Below are 15,776 nucleotides of genomic sequence, written 5' to 3' on the forward strand. Positions count from 1 at the left end.
TAGCTACCATTCTTCATTCAAGAAAGTTCTTATTGGATGGCTATTATGTGTCAGGCTCTACTAATGGGTTTTATATATTTGTTTGCTTTCTTATCTCTCACTCTGGAATATAAACTCATTGTGGTAGTGGTATTGTCTATTTTTATTCAGTTTTATGCTCAGAACTCATTTCCAGTACCTGACACAAGCGGGTATTTAATAAATAGAGGGATAAGACAAACAGAGTCTCTGTCCTCCTGGAACTTGAAGTCTCCAGGACTGGTTCCCCAAACCAGGCTGTACATTAGAATTGCCTGGGGAGATTTTTGAAAAATTCTGATGCCAGGGCCCCACCCTAAAGATTCTTATTTAACTGAACTGAAGTGGCATTGGGGCATTAGTACTGCTTTTAAAAGTTCCTGGGTGATTCTAATGTACAACTATGAACTACTGAAACAGGCATACAAAAGCTACTACTGGGTAGGAAAAAGGCATTATCAGATGTGTGTCTTACAAAGTAGAGAATGGACTGGAGTACACAAAGAAAATGCAGCCTACAGACTATTGCTCTTATCAATCAAATTCTCACTAGCATTTGGATTTTTGTTTAAAAGTTCAGCATACAAAATGTACAGGGGCAAAACTTACTTCTAAAACTTCACAAGTAATATTATTTGAATAAACTCTCTCAAACTGCCTGTAAATGAAGTAAAAATCAGGAAGAACTATTCCTTTGGTAACTCCTTATTTCATGACATTACACTTACTGTCTGACAGCCAGGATTTTTGGCTTACATCTCAATATATTTGGTTAATGCTCTTTTCAGAGAATTTCACTTTAATTAATTTCTTAGCTTCTCCTTTAAAAAACAGAAAAGCTGGAGAGGAAGGGAGGGAAGGTGGGAAGGAAGGAAGGAGATAGAGATAGAGATGGGGGGGTGCAACCCAAAGAGGAGAACGCGGTGCCAACATGCCACATCCATGTGAGTCTTAATAAGGTTTTTGGCAGTTTCAGTGAGAAAAGCTATTTCCCTGACCAGGGCTCAAGGGTAGCATGAGGGTTTCAATGACTGGAAATATGAAGATGAACTAATCAGAGCCAGAATCTCTCACTGTGCCTCAGCAAGTATGATTCCTCAGGTGAAGCCACTGCGCGGGTCAGGAAGAGCAGCTTGCAGTGACAGCTGAGAAGTAATTGGACATAGACACAGCAGAGACATTTTTCCAGCAGAGCTCCATAATTGTCAACTTGCAAGTGCGACTGATTCTTTCCAATACCTTCTTTAAATGACTAATGAAAACAAATGGGGCTCTGGGAGAAATGACAGAAGAATACCTGTCTGAGAGCAGAAAAGGACAGATGTCCGGCACTGGAGGGGTAGGTGGCTTAAGCTTGGCCAGGGCCATGATGCGTTCAAAGCTGATGTCCGTCTGGGTGCTGGCGTCCGTGAGCTGCACCTCCGGGGCTGCTCCATAGGCTGGCTGGCTGAGAGGCGTTCGCCTTAGCACCTGAACCACAATGGGCACCTTGGCATTTCGAAAAGCTTCCACTGCTTCTTCGTGGGTGGCCTTTGAAAGATCCTTCCCATTGACCTACGAAGATAAGAGGACATTGCTCATCTCAGAGGAAAGAACAGAAAGGCTGTCATGAGAGATTAATAAAAGGTGGGGAGTGGAGGTTCAAACCAGCTCTGAGACGAATTTTGTAAAGGAACATGTAATCAGACATTGACATTTAGTGAACTCTTCACCCACTCGAGTAAGTGAAGATTAGGAAAACAATTACTTCTTGTATTGTTACAAAGTATCTGGAGTTTATTAACCAGTAAAACACCATCAGAATGATTCTGAAGGGATTTGTAAAGATTCAAAAATTTAAATGACACATCAGCCTCAGAAAAAAGTCAACCAAATCTTCAGATAGGTGGAAATGTTAAATATTTCCAATTTTGATTTCTTTAATGATCTAGCAATCTCTTGATAATATTTTCAATATTTCATCAGTCTTACTTGTCTGAAATCTGTACTTTTAGGATACTGTCAAATTTGTTTCATATTCAGCATCTTTTTATCCAAGACTATGATATTGCTCATGTACATTTTATCCCAAATTCTTGTACTCAAAGGGTGGTCTGTGGAATGGCAGCTTCAGCATCGCCTGGTTGCTTATTAGAAATGCAGAATCCCTGGCCCTACCCAGGACCTGCTGAACCAGAATTAGCATTTTAACAGGGTCCCAGCTGATTTATATGCACATGAAAGATTGGGAAGCATGGCTTTAAAACAGCTCTGATTTAGTGTATTATAACCCTTTGAATTCTCACCAATTCACGAGTTTCCCAGGTAGCCCTGAACACAAAGAAACAGTTGAAGTCTGCCTTTGTCCCCAGACACTGCTTCTCAACAGGGAAAGAACCATTGGTATTAGGGACAGAAAAATTGTTCTTTTTGTGGGGTTGTCCCATGGCTGCTTAAAGTGCCATTAATGTTCCCCAGTCACTGTGGATTGCAAAACACCTACATGCTCTTCCAAGCATCTTCTATGGGGGCAATACAGATTGGTCTCGGACAGGCGTCAATTTATTGTCCTAAAATGGGTCCTGATAACACAGCTAGCAACCCCTCCTCTTGGTGGAAGTTTTAATAGGGAACTCTAGAATCCTGAAATAACTTCATGACTCATTCACACCAAATGAATCAATAAAATGGATTTTGCAAATAGGAAGAGATATTTGCAGGCAGAATACCATGCCCATCACCCCTGAAATTATACAGTTTCTAGACAACTAACTGAGTCACCCATCCTTGGGTGAGCCTCTGATAGCTGTTAGGACCACAAATCCTTAGAGATCCCTGGGCACCTTAAAAAGAAGCAGAGGAAGGCACTGAGTTGCAGTCATAAAGCCATTGCTAACACTCAAACTGAGCACGTTCTCTCTCCCTGAGTATACAAAGGATATGCGTGTGCTCAGAGCAAATGTGGGGCGTTTTGGGGGTAAATGATACAATACCAGGTAGAAAGCATCAGGTCATATAAAGACAGGCTTAAAGACTCGGAGGAGCTAATTTACTCAATGGACTCTGAAAGAGTTAATGTGCCGTCAAGGAATGAGCAATTAAGTTTCCTCCTCAGCAAAATATGTCTCCAAATAGTTCTCTGATCACTAGTAAGAAAACCTCGGTTGCAGAACGGAGTGGGTCCCTACTTATGCACACACATTCACTAATCTGTGTATTCACACTCAGATTCTTTTCTCCATGGGCTAAACTTGAAAATTACACTGAATTTTCACTGTCACAAACTTGGAATGCTGATGACTTGGGGCAAAAGGGAGCATGTAGACATGGGACACTTACACAGCCCTGGTTGCTCATTCCTTGAGCTCCTGCTGATGACAGCTCTGGTCCCCACTATCTCCTGAGAGGAAGTAGTCTCAGCAAAGGACATGAGAAGCACCAGATGGAAAAGCACCAGCTATGATCTAGCCCCATGTGCTGGATGGCAGTCATCCCTGATGTTTCATTTTGTGGTCAGTATTTAAACTCCCATGTTGAGGAAGATGACAAGTGGGAGACAAGACTGGTCTGTCAGAATCTATGCAGTGGGTAACAATTGCCTTTTTGTTCCCAGTCTTTTCACTCCCTGGTTCTGTGATGTTCCACTCCTGCAGGGTCCCAGTGCCCTCCCCTCCCTGAGAATAGCTCTCGGTTTTCTATTATCAATTAATACTTACTAGGAAGCTACGTCAATACGTTAACCATTAGTATAGCATCTAAAGTAATTCCTAACAGTGTCAATCACTAATCTGTGTATTCACTCTTTTGTACCCTTTCAGAAGGAACTAGAGCAGTAGGTATATCCAACAGTTAAAGGGAAAAATAATTTGTAGTCAGATTTTCTTCCACTTATACATTAAATCCCACTAATGCAAAAATCATATGTTGATAAGTAGTGGGCAGATATATGCCATCATTCTATTTCTTCCACAAGGCAACTGGGTACCTTGCCGTAATCCAGTTTTGATGTTTGGTATGCTTATTTGTTTTAGTGATTTTTAAAGCACAAATAATGTTTTATAAGTCAGTACTTTACTGATAATTATTATTTATTTTACTTTACTCCAAGCTAAGTAAGATTATTTTTGCAAAGCACAGGATAGTATAAAAATGAAAGCAGAAACATAAAATTTACTGAAGAGTGTTTTAGACTGTGAAGTCATTAACTCTTATTGGAATGTTTAGTATATGCAGACAATATTTGTGTTTGTACAGCAAGATCAATAGCTATTGATTCTAAGACCTGTACATTCATTCATTTACAATCATGGCATGTATATGCTAATTTCATTCTTTGCTCTAAGGACAATCAAATAGAATCTTAAAAGACGGCAGCTAACATAATCTCAAATATCTTACTTCTCCATTGGGGAATGCTCTTCCAGTTATCATGCAGCTGACCTCTGTTTTCATAAGCTATTTAATAACTCTCAAAGTAAAGAAGTCTATGACCTTTAAAGGCTCGACTGCCCCACATGCTCTGTTAGAAAATGTAAGCACTGATGATACTAAACACTCTTTGTTTTTCACTTCACTTGAAGTTCATCAGCATACTGTTAGCCCACCAAAAGGTCACCATTTTATAAATTATGGCTTTCACAACAGAAAAAAAAAGAATAGCTTAATTGGGATTTTCTGGCAGTTGCTTTGCTTAATTATCATCAGTTGGAACTAGGGAGGACAGCATTGGAAGAAAACCTAAAGCTTTAATCCTGAAACCTAATATTGTAGTAAATTAACAAACAAATTAACAGCAAACCATCATTTATTCAAGTGGTTAGGTCCTATAACAACAACAAGGTATTTGGTATTTCATGATGCCATATCCTTGGCATTCTATTTCTTTCCCATTATGTTCTCTCTTCTTCTCTCCCTTCCTTTGGCCTTCCCTCCCCCTCCATCTCTATCTTAGATTTAGTTTTATATGGACAACATATAGTTTTTGTTTTCTGTGATGAGACTGGAGATGGAAAAGCCCTCTATTAAAGTCGTCCCACTTTATCTAGTTAACCAAGGGTAGAGAATCCAACAGTCCTCGGTGTGTGGTGAAAGAGAAGGAGGCATTTTGCTAGAGGAGCTCAGGGAAGTTGATTTTCAGGAGGAAAAATGGATGAAGAGGGTTTGGAGCAAAACTGATGGGAGGGGATGCAAAATAATTTGAAGGTTAAAAAAATACCCATAAAAAAGGAGTTTGAGTTTGAAGTGCATGTGCATAAGGGTTTCAAGAAAGATGGCGATCTGATTTAAGCACGCTGTAGGGAAAGCGACTTTTGTCTAAAGCAGTTGTTGAATGGAATGAATGAGAGATTAGAGTGTAACAAATGTAAGAAGTATGTGAGATAATTCCACCTATTACTATAACATCTGGCATTTGATAACTGTGGCCAAAACTGATTTGACTCTACTGGTATGTTTGATATTTGGTACAAGGCTAGCAGTCCCAAAGTAGGATGAGTGGAGTCTAAAATGGTGATTTAGCCATTTAATCTGAGACAAATGAAAAAGTAAAGACATTATGCTAAAAGAGGTGATCAAAATTGGCAACAGCAGAAAAGAGGAAAGGAAGATGCCCATGATAGAGGGTCTACAATAAATAGAGACACGTGATTGTCCTCACAGTACTTAAATTTGGGATTGCAACAAGTGGAGAGAGTGGTATTAATATGCCAAACTTGAAGTGGTTATAAGACATATTCAGATGAGCTGTCAAGTAAACATATAACGGGGAACCAAAAGAAAAATGGATCATGGGAAACCACTTTCTGAGAAGGTTATTCCCTTACCCCCACACTTACCAATTCTCCACATAGACAAATCTCCTTAATAATTATAAATATTCAAGTGGTAGTTTGTAATATACATATATATATACACACAAGTTTTTAGAGATCTGAAAAAGTAAGTATTTGTCTCTGAAAACTTGTTATTTTCCATTGTATTGAGAGTAGTCACTTTTCAGTAATGAAAGCAAAAGATGTATGGATGCATTTGTTGTGGCAGATGGGCTAATTAATCCATAAGCAACTTGTGAATGTTAAGTAAAGAATACAGATTTTTTTTTTTAAAGCACTCTTTTTTTTTTTAATTTTATTTTGAAATAAATTCAAACTTACAGGGACAGTTGCAAAAACAATACAAACCCCATACACAGAACTCCAGCATACCCCAACCCCCCGCCCCCGATACCCTGATCCACCAACTTCAACATCCTGTCACACCAGCATTTCTTTCTTTCCCTTCCTCCCTTCCTCCCTCCCTATCTATCATCCATCATCTATTGCTCTGTCTTCTGAACACATGAGAGCAAGCTGCACATATCCTTGATAAACAATGTAATTCACATATACATTTCCCATGAACAAGAACATTCTTTTATGCATTCCCATTAAGCGCAGCTAAGAAGTTCAAGAAATTCAACATTGATACAAAGCTTACATTCTATATTTCCTTTTTTTTTCTTATGTCCCAACTGCGTCCCTTTGAGCCTCCTCTCCTCCATCCTCAGTTCCCATCCAGGATCATCCTTGGCATTTAACTGTCATTATCTATTTAGACTGTCATTTTTTTTTTTCAATTGTGGAAACATATACACAGCCTAAATCTTCCCATTCCACCCCCTCTCTAGCATTCCATTAGTGGGATTAATCACATTTAGAATGTTGCAATGCCATCACCTTCCTACCACCCATTACTAGAAATTTCCCTTCACCCCAAACAGAAACCCCACACTCATTTCTTAACTCCCCATTGCCCCTTCCCCCACTTCTCGTAACCCATACCCTACTTTTCATCTCTATGGTCATATTCTCTGATACTTTCTTTGTGTTTACCATGGGGCTTAAATTTAACCTCTTAAATCTATAACAATCTTGTTTTTCTTTGATACCAACTTCACAACAATAGGACACATAAACTATGTTCCTATACTCCTCCATTCCCCCACCTTTATGTAGTTCTTGTCAAAAATTACATATTTTACATTGAGTCCCAAACCACTAATTTATCATTACACTTTATGTATTTTAGGTCCTGTAGTAAGTAAATAGTGGAGTTACAAATCAAAAAATATGGTAGTATTCGTATTTATACTTACTAGGTGATCTTTACTGGAAATCTTTATTTCTTCATGTGGTTTCAGTCAATTGTTTAGTATCCCTTCCTTTCAGCCTGCTCAACTCCCTTTAGCATTTCCTATAGGACTGATCTACTGGTGATGAAGTCCCTCAGTTTTTGATTATCTGGGAATGTTTTCATCTCCTCTCATTTTTAACCTCCAGGTGTTTGTGAATTTTCTAAGTCTCTGATGATTATTGATTTCTATTTGTATTCCACTGTGGTCAGAGAATATGCTTTGAATAAATTCAATTTTTTTAAATTTATTGAGGCTTGTTTTATGTTCTGGAGAAAGATCCGTGATCACTAGAGAAGAATGTGTGCCCTGGTGATTTGGGATGTAATGTTCTATATATGTCTGTCAAATTTCTCTCTCTCTCTCTCTCTCCTTCCTTTGTTTCTCTGTCGGTAGGGCTCCCAATAGTGTCTGAAGTAGGGCAGGTCTTTTATTAGCAAACTCTCTCAGCATTTGTTTGACTGTGAAAAATTTAAGCTCTCCCTCAAATTTGAAGGAGAGTTTTGCTGGATAAAGTATTCTTGGTTGGAAATTTTTCTCTCTCAGAATTTTAAATACGTCATGCCACTGCCTTCTCCCCTCCATGATGGCCACTGAGTAGTCACTACTTAGTGTTATGTTGTTTCCTTTGTATACGGTGAATTGCTTTTCTCTTGCTGCTTTCAGAACTTGTTCCTTCTCTTCAGTATTTGACAGTCTGATCAGAATATGTCTCGGAGTGGGTTTATTTGGATTTATTCTATTTGGAGTTCGCTGGGCATTTATGCTCTGTGTATTTATATTGTGTAGAAGGTTTGGGAAGTTTTCCCCAACAATTTCTTTGAATACTCTTTCTAGACCTTTACCCTTCTCTTCCCCTTCTGGGACACCAATGAGTCTTAAATTTGGATGTTTTATTTTATCTATCATACCTCTAAGATACATTTTGATTTTTTCAATTTTTTTCCCCATTCTTTCTTTTGTTCTTTCAATTTTCCATTCTGTGGTCCTCGAGGACACTGATTCATTGTTCAGCTTCCTCTATTCTTGTACTATGAGTATCCAGAATCTTTTTAATTTGGTCAGCAGTTTCTTTTATTTCCATAAGATCATCTATTTTTTTATTTACTCTTGCAATTTCTTCTTTATGCTCTTCTAGGGTCTTCTTTATGTCCTTTATATCCTGTGCTATGCTCTCATTGTTTGTCTTTAGTTCTTTGATTAATTGCTCCAAGTACTGTGTCTCTTCTGTTCTTTTGATTTGGGTGTTTGGGTTTGGGTTCCCCATATTGTCAGGTTTTATCATATGCTTTAAAATTTTCTGTTGTTTTTGGCCTCTTGGCATTTGCTTTACTTGATAGGGTTCTTTCAGGATATGAAAAATACCAGTCTCTAATTTGTCAGATCTACAGCTTGGTGGTGTACACTTTCTCTAACTAACTATCAGATGGCGTCCATGAATCACCTATTCCCCTCAAGTCAGTTCTCCCCAACTTTGCCTTTGTGGTGTGTGGGGGTCTGATTCTTGTGGGGTTCAATTGGTGCACGAAGTTTGGGTGTGCTGTTGATGCTATCTGCCCTGAATGTGGGGCGTGTGTCTAGGTGGTTAGGGAGGCAGGGCAGCTTTAATAATCAAACCTCCCAGGTGTTCCCGGCTGGAGATTTAAGGCTGTTGCAAGAGTCTAAGCCTTTATTTCAGTCTAGCCACAGATTGTCTCTGCAGCTAACCCACAAGTCCTTGGTGTTGGTGTAGGGTCCCGGGGTTTCCAAGTGGGTCCCCCTTCTCACCTTGCTCTTCCAGGACCTCTCCTCTTCCATGAGGGAAGGCTGTGCCACATCACAAGTGCGTGCCAGCCCTCCAGGGAACCCCTGGGCCGCTGGCCCATGCAGGGGCGTTCCCAGACTGCTGTAAATATGGCTGAATGGGGCACGTTAATTTCCCCCTTTACACACAGCTCCGCCTTCCCAGCTCCGGGACAATTAGCTGTGGGTGCAACTAAAGGCCACTGTCCACGGCTGATATTGTGGTGTGTGTGTGGTGCTGTGGGAAACACTCCCAGTCACACTGGGTTTCTTGGTGCAGCTCTGGGCTGTGGCCCCGGCCCCGGGCAGGAATGTCCCCAGCCCGCTGGGAAGATGGCTGCAAGGGGTGTGGTTTCTTTCTCCTTTTGGCTCCCCTCTGCCCTCCTGTCTCTGAGACAATTAGCAGCAGGTGTGGGAAGGGCTGTCCTCCACGCCAGATATTGAGGCATTGGCACAGCCCGTTCCTGTCACGCTTCACTGCACAGTTTTCGCCTCCGTATCTGCAGCCGCTTCCAGGTTTTTTGTCTTTTTTTTTAAAAAGAACTAGTCTGTCTCCAAACACCAACCCACGGTTTCCCCACATCTCAGCATGGCTGCTGGACTTTCAGCCGGCTCACTCACTCGTTTCAGAATGCAGACTCCCGGTTTCACCAAATGCACGGTCCCTGTGGATTTAGCAGACCTTGTCCAGCTGGTGCATTTCTGGAACTGCTGTTCTGGATCACTTTCTAGCTTTTATCTAGTATTTTTCATGAAGGTGTATTTTTGCCGTCTCACCTAGCTGCCATCTTAGGTTCTCCCAAGAATATAGTTTTTCATACATAAACCATATCATGGCAATAATGAAGTTTCTGTTCAACAATCTACCCTTTTGGATAAACTGCAAAATCTGGGCCACTCATCAACAACTTCCCCAGAGTGACTGGTGGCCTCAGCTTTGATATGAGCTGTTCTACTTTGATTATTCTTCTAAATCCAGCCACACGCAAAATTTTCTTGAATATCAGAAAAACAAGCTTTTTTTTTTTTTTTTTTTTAAAGTGCAAACAAGTACATGTATAACCAATCACCCTGGTGAGTTGCCATCTCTAGAGTCAGCTGTTTGGGAATGATGAGGGTTTCCAAATCACCATGCCTCTTGCAAAAAACAAGGGCTTCTAAACATCTATGCTTTTCAAGGGAAAATAAATATAAGAATATTCAATAAAAGAAGTATAGGAAACTAAGAGTTACATGCAATTGATATAGATCAATTTGAAATTGAGACTAAGTATAAACACTTAAGTATTATAATTTGTAGTTGGACAAGACATTGCACCTGATTACTTTAGAAAAGCTCCTGCCCTTCTGTGGAATCAATTTTTTTTAAACTCATTTTAAAACAATTTCAGATTTAAAGTACAGTTGCAAAAATAATGCAAAGGCCCTACGGAGAACTCCAGCATATCCAGATACCCAGATCCATCAACTTTCAGCATTTTGTCATACTTCCCATATCATTCTACCTATCTATGTGAAATCAATGTTGATTAAAGTCCCTAAGCGAATAACGATCAAATTCTCTATTTGATAATTAGGGAGGTAGTGTAAAATCATGGTCTAATAACACATAAGGAGAAAACAGTATTTCCATTTCTGCTAAAATGTTTGATATGGTAGGAATTTTGAATAACTTGAACCCTATATTCACTGAAACACTTGTCATATACAATCTTAATCTATTTAAAGGAATTGAAGCATATAAAATTTTTTCTGATCTTTGGTATGTTTGATTCTGTGTGGATATCTGTTATATAAACTGAGCATAGCACAGTGTAAAAAATATTAATAGTAAAAAGAACTAACAGAATAGGAACTGGGCAAAGTTAAATGAAGAAAACCTAGAGAGAAATTGACTAACATAATTTTGACCTTTTTTAATGTTATCAATGAATAAAACAATCACTAGAGATTTGTGATCACTAAGTAATGTCTCTATGTAAGAACATAAAGTTAAATTTCTTTAACCCCAAAGTCCATTTAGTCCAGTGTTTTGCTTTTGGCAGTGAACTTACTAGATTCTTAGAAGAGAATTTGGTAATTATGATATGTGACATAATGAGCAGTTATCCAAAAGTGGTCCTAGGGCTCCTCCTGACTTGTTTGGAAAATGAGAGACTGGTAGCTTCATTTTTCCTGGTGAGTAGAGGTTACTGCAGCTTCTCTTGAGTTCCAAAGTCCCGAGGTACCTGGCAGCTGGCTTTCTTGGACAAAAGGAAATAAGTGATATTTAACCCAGACAGCCTGAACCTCCAGGAGTCTGTTTGTCCCCTTACTGACGATGTTCCCTGTAAGAAGGGAGAGCAGCAGTAGGGTGGGGTCCGTCCATTGGCAGACAGACCCAGTGCATACCCAACACTGGCCCCTGTTGGCTCTTTGTGTGTTACTGACCCCTGGCCTGTATGTTTCCCCAGTAAAGACTGTTTCCTCACCTACTCCTTGTGACATTGTGGGATTTTCCCTTACCAACCTTGTGTGACATAATACACATTTACAATTGAATAGAACTGAACACATTAAAAATGTTGTACATGCAACAGTATTGACTTGAAGACCCCCAGTAACCCAATGAGACATTTGGAAAGTATATTACTACATTTAATTAATTGGTTATGACAACAAGGTCACTCCAGTAGTATAGTGTGTTGCTCCCTGACAGCTTCCACAGTGCACGTTGGTGGTGGAGGTTCTCAAATACAAGCAAGACTCATCTTTAGCTTTCCCTATCAAGATGTTATCAATCCATTATTTATGAATTTATCAAAACTGTTCTCGAGCCTATTTATAATTTTTGGTTCTAGAAAATCTTGGGGACAGTGTCTTTCATAATTGCTTTCCTGCCCCCTATAATCTTTCCTTTGTCTTATTTTTAAAATCCCTTTGTCTGTGTTTTCTGTTCCTTTCCTTATTCCCACAGCCATAATTTTTCTCTTCTAGGCTTTCCTGTTTGGGAATTTAAAATTTGAAGAGTTAGTATTTTTATTTACCTCTTTATAAATAAATTTATTTTCCCTCATATCAATGAAAGAAACTAATTTTCTCCTTCCGGGCACAGGCGTGGGTTATTCTTGATTTGCTCTCCAATCCTCAGTCTACTCTTCTCTGCTCAGCTCTGCCCTGGGATGCTGAGCACCATGAATGGCATCATTCAGGCTCTCTGCCCTATGCGTTTAGTTTGGTTTTGCCAGTGGTAAAAGAGAGTGCATTCAGGGTCTTTATCCACACCCCTTCAGCCGTGCCCCTGTCTGTAAGGCTGAGGTTTGGACAGTGACTGCCTCTCGAGTCCTGTAGCCACAGCTCCAGTAGGACGGCCTGTCTTTCAGAATTCCAGCTCTTGCAGGTTCTGACAGCACCTCTTGATCACCTCCCCACTTCAGGGCTATGGGTAATGTCTTGGTTTTCTAGGGCTACTGTAACAAAGTACCCTGAACTGGATGGCTTAAAACAACAGAAACTTATTGTCTCTCAGTTCTGGAATCTAGAAGTCCAAAATCTGTTGGGGAGAATTCTTCCTTGCAAGCTTCCTAGCTTCTGGTGGTTTGCAGGCAATCCCTGGGCTTCAAAGCTTGCCTCAGTTGTCACATGGCCTTTTCCCCGGGGTCTGTTTGTGTCTCCTCTCCTAATAAGGATACCAGTTACAACCTGTAATAGTTAGCAAGGGTTTTTAACTCTTCAGTTAAGCCCCTTGAGTGTGCTTTCCATTTCCTCTTGCAACCTTGATTGACACAGTGATATACGAAATTCATCTGATTTAAACAACAGCAACAAAAATATGGTCAAAGCTGAAATTCATGGTGTTCGCAAATTAACGTTACTATCAAATGACTTCAAAACTAGCTGCAATTAAAATGGAATTTTTAGTTTCTAGTATCTAGCAAAAGCCACATATTTTAAAAGCAAAACTTACGCATAACTTTTATTGAGATCATATAGCAAATTAAAAGTATTAGTATATTTAATACACACAGTTATTTTGGAGAATATCCCTTAGTTTGAGCTTGTTTAATATTTTGCTCTTGATTAGATCTGGTTATGCATTTTTGGCAAGAATGCCCAGGATTGGTTTCATCATGTCCTTCTCGTGTATCGTGTCAGGAGGCAAGTGATTTGTCCATTAATAATGGGGTTGACTTTTATGACTTATAACTTGATAAGACAGAGAGAGACAGAGATAGAGAGGGAGGGGGTGAAGGGACAGGGATAAGGAGAGAGAGAGGGAGGAGGGGGACAGAGGGGAGAGAGCAGGAGAGAGAGCAAGAAAGAGAGAGAGTGCTAAAGCAAATGTAAGGTGTTAAAATACAGGGAAACTAGGTGAATTGTACCTGACAATTCTTTGTACTATTCTTACAATTTTTTGATAAGTCTTAAATTATGTCAAAATAAAATGTTTTAAAATGTTGTTACAGATTTTATTAGTTAAAAACAGATTCTTGTAATAATTTATAGTTAACAAATAATTAAAAAGAGTTGATGGATGCATAGCTTCCTACAGTGTTTGTGTCTATATTTGCATTTTATAATAGAACAAATTCCTATTCTGCACTGGAAGCCTTTTTCTTTTCTTACACACACACACACACATGCACTTACACACTCATATCTCCCTACAAGCAAACCCCACAGATTGGTATTACCAACTTTATCACTGTCATAACAATTCTTCTACTAAATATCACCTGAAATCCTGTTCTCCTCCAAACTGAGCTATTTAAAAAGATAGACGGCTGCCTTCTGGCTAATTGTGGGAGTCCTTTCATTACTAGTAAAAGACTTTTTATATCTCAAGTGACTCTATAAGCAGTGAATAATGACTTGAAATCTTTGGAGAAGAGTTCACTGATGAAATGATTGGATGACAACTACTTACTGACCTTTTACTTCCTAAGATAATACTAAGCTGATATAGCTGATTATTAATAAACCTATCCATTGAATTTTGACATATGAAATCCAAGTACTTTGATGAGAAATTCTGATGGAGACATAAAATCTTCTGCAACAGGCCTAAGGCAGTAAAGATAAAAGGTATACATAGGGCAAATGTTGTTAAAATGAACTCAAATTATTTCATTGGAAAGAAACCTCATTGTAATTAAATAGCTCAGATTTTCTAAAAAATTCATTACTATAAACAGCAACGAAATAGAAGATTTGGATAGAACTATTCATCTTTCATGTCCATTGAACAAGAGGAAACATGCTCTTAGTCCTTGAGGTAAGCTCTCTTGGTCCTATCTTTGTGATTGGATCATAAAAGCAAATCAGAAACATAACCTTGGGCCTTAGACACATATTTTTGTTAGACTACATTTTTGTTGTGGATATGTTTAATTAGCATGGTGCCTGGAACAAAGAAGGGCTAAAAAGTAAGTATTGTTAAATGAAAGAAATAAAAGCGTACCACTAATTACAAGTAAAGGTCAATGCTGTAGTTTCAGGGCTTAAGAACATGCTTGACTCATACCTGGCACTCAACAAATAGATGTTAAATAAATTTTCAAATATTCTCTGTCAAGAACTGTTAAAATAAATATGATTGTGTTTGTCCTTAAATTTGGCTGTGTTTACGTGGGAAATGCATTCCATTTTGTAGTCAGTTACTTACATTATTCTTTTTACTCAAATATATATTGCACAAACGATTTATGAGTGACAAGCAAAGGCATCTACTGATCCTCTCTTAAACCACATCCATCCTTCATTGTTGTAGTAGCAAAGAACATGGACATGGGAATCATTTTCCACTAGGGTCTAAACACAGTTCTCAGTGCTGGCTGAGTGATTTGAGTTAGTTAATTAAACTCTGAGCCTCAGTGTCTTCATCTGGAAAAGGAGATGACAAAGCCAATTCTCAGAGTTGTGGATGGAATCAAATAGATTACGCAGCTAAGGCTGCTGAAACGTTGCTGTGATGTGAGGATCAGTGAGAGATCTGGTGCACTAGAGTACGGAGGGATTGGGGTGAGTGTTGGTTGAAGAGGCTGCAGAGGAGGCTTTGGCATAGATCCCAAATGTCCCCAATGGTCTATGCCAATGCGCTTGTTTTAAACAGCACCTTCCATCTGAAAAGTTATGTGATCTCACTTAGGTTTTGGGAAGAAAACTTGGAAGGCTGTGCTGAAGAGTAACTCGATGGAAGCAAGGAATCATTTAGGAAGTGACTTGGAAAAAAAAGAGGAGCACCTGGATCAAGTCAGGGACAGTGTGGATGGCCTGATCGGAGGATGCCTGAGAGAGCCTCAAGATGGAATTCTGATACCCTCATTTGTAAGTATTCCAACGGGCCCTATCAGATTGCAGATTTTTCTCTAACAGACTCAGTTTCCACTCCAATGAATTAAACCCACAATGTGCAGAAATACAAGTTGTGGAAGATGAATTTTAATATAAAAACTGAAAGATATTCTAAACAGTTCTAAACAGATGTTGCCCATCACCTGTAGACTTACACTTTCATTAGCTATTTTAGAAATTAAAACACACACACACACACATACACACACACACACACACACACACACATTGCTTCCAATGTTCTGAAACTCTGCTCTTCTGGTTGAGTCTAGCCAAGAAGATAATTGCCCCATCACACACACATATGTATATGCACATACATATACACACACACAAACACCAACATACAGTTCCTCACACTTTCTAGGGTCCTCCAGCTGAATCGTTTATACCTTTATATGGATATAAACTTAAAATTATATTTTGCCAAAGTGAATACAGATGCATTTTAGAACATGGGATTAACATGAAAAAGTTGAACTTGCATGATAATGCA

General features: G+C 39.1%; 1 protein-coding gene across 2 annotated transcripts in view; it reads right to left on the reverse strand.

Moving 5' to 3' along the window:
• The window catches only part of PDZRN4 (PDZ domain containing ring finger 4), a 408,504-nt gene that overhangs the window by 73,685 nt on the left and 319,043 nt on the right, over positions 1–15,776 (reverse strand). For both annotated transcript variants that reach the window (XM_037846352.1, XM_037846353.1), the window contains one exon: positions 1,316–1,572. In XM_037846352.1, coding sequence (XP_037702280.1) covers positions 1,316–1,572 — 257 coding nt within the window. The remainder of the gene's footprint in view (positions 1–1,315; positions 1,573–15,776) is intronic.

The sequence above is a fragment of the Choloepus didactylus genome, chromosome 8, assembly GCF_015220235.1.
Source record: "Choloepus didactylus isolate mChoDid1 chromosome 8, mChoDid1.pri, whole genome shotgun sequence".
NCBI lineage: Eukaryota > Metazoa > Chordata > Mammalia > Pilosa > Megalonychidae > Choloepus > Choloepus didactylus.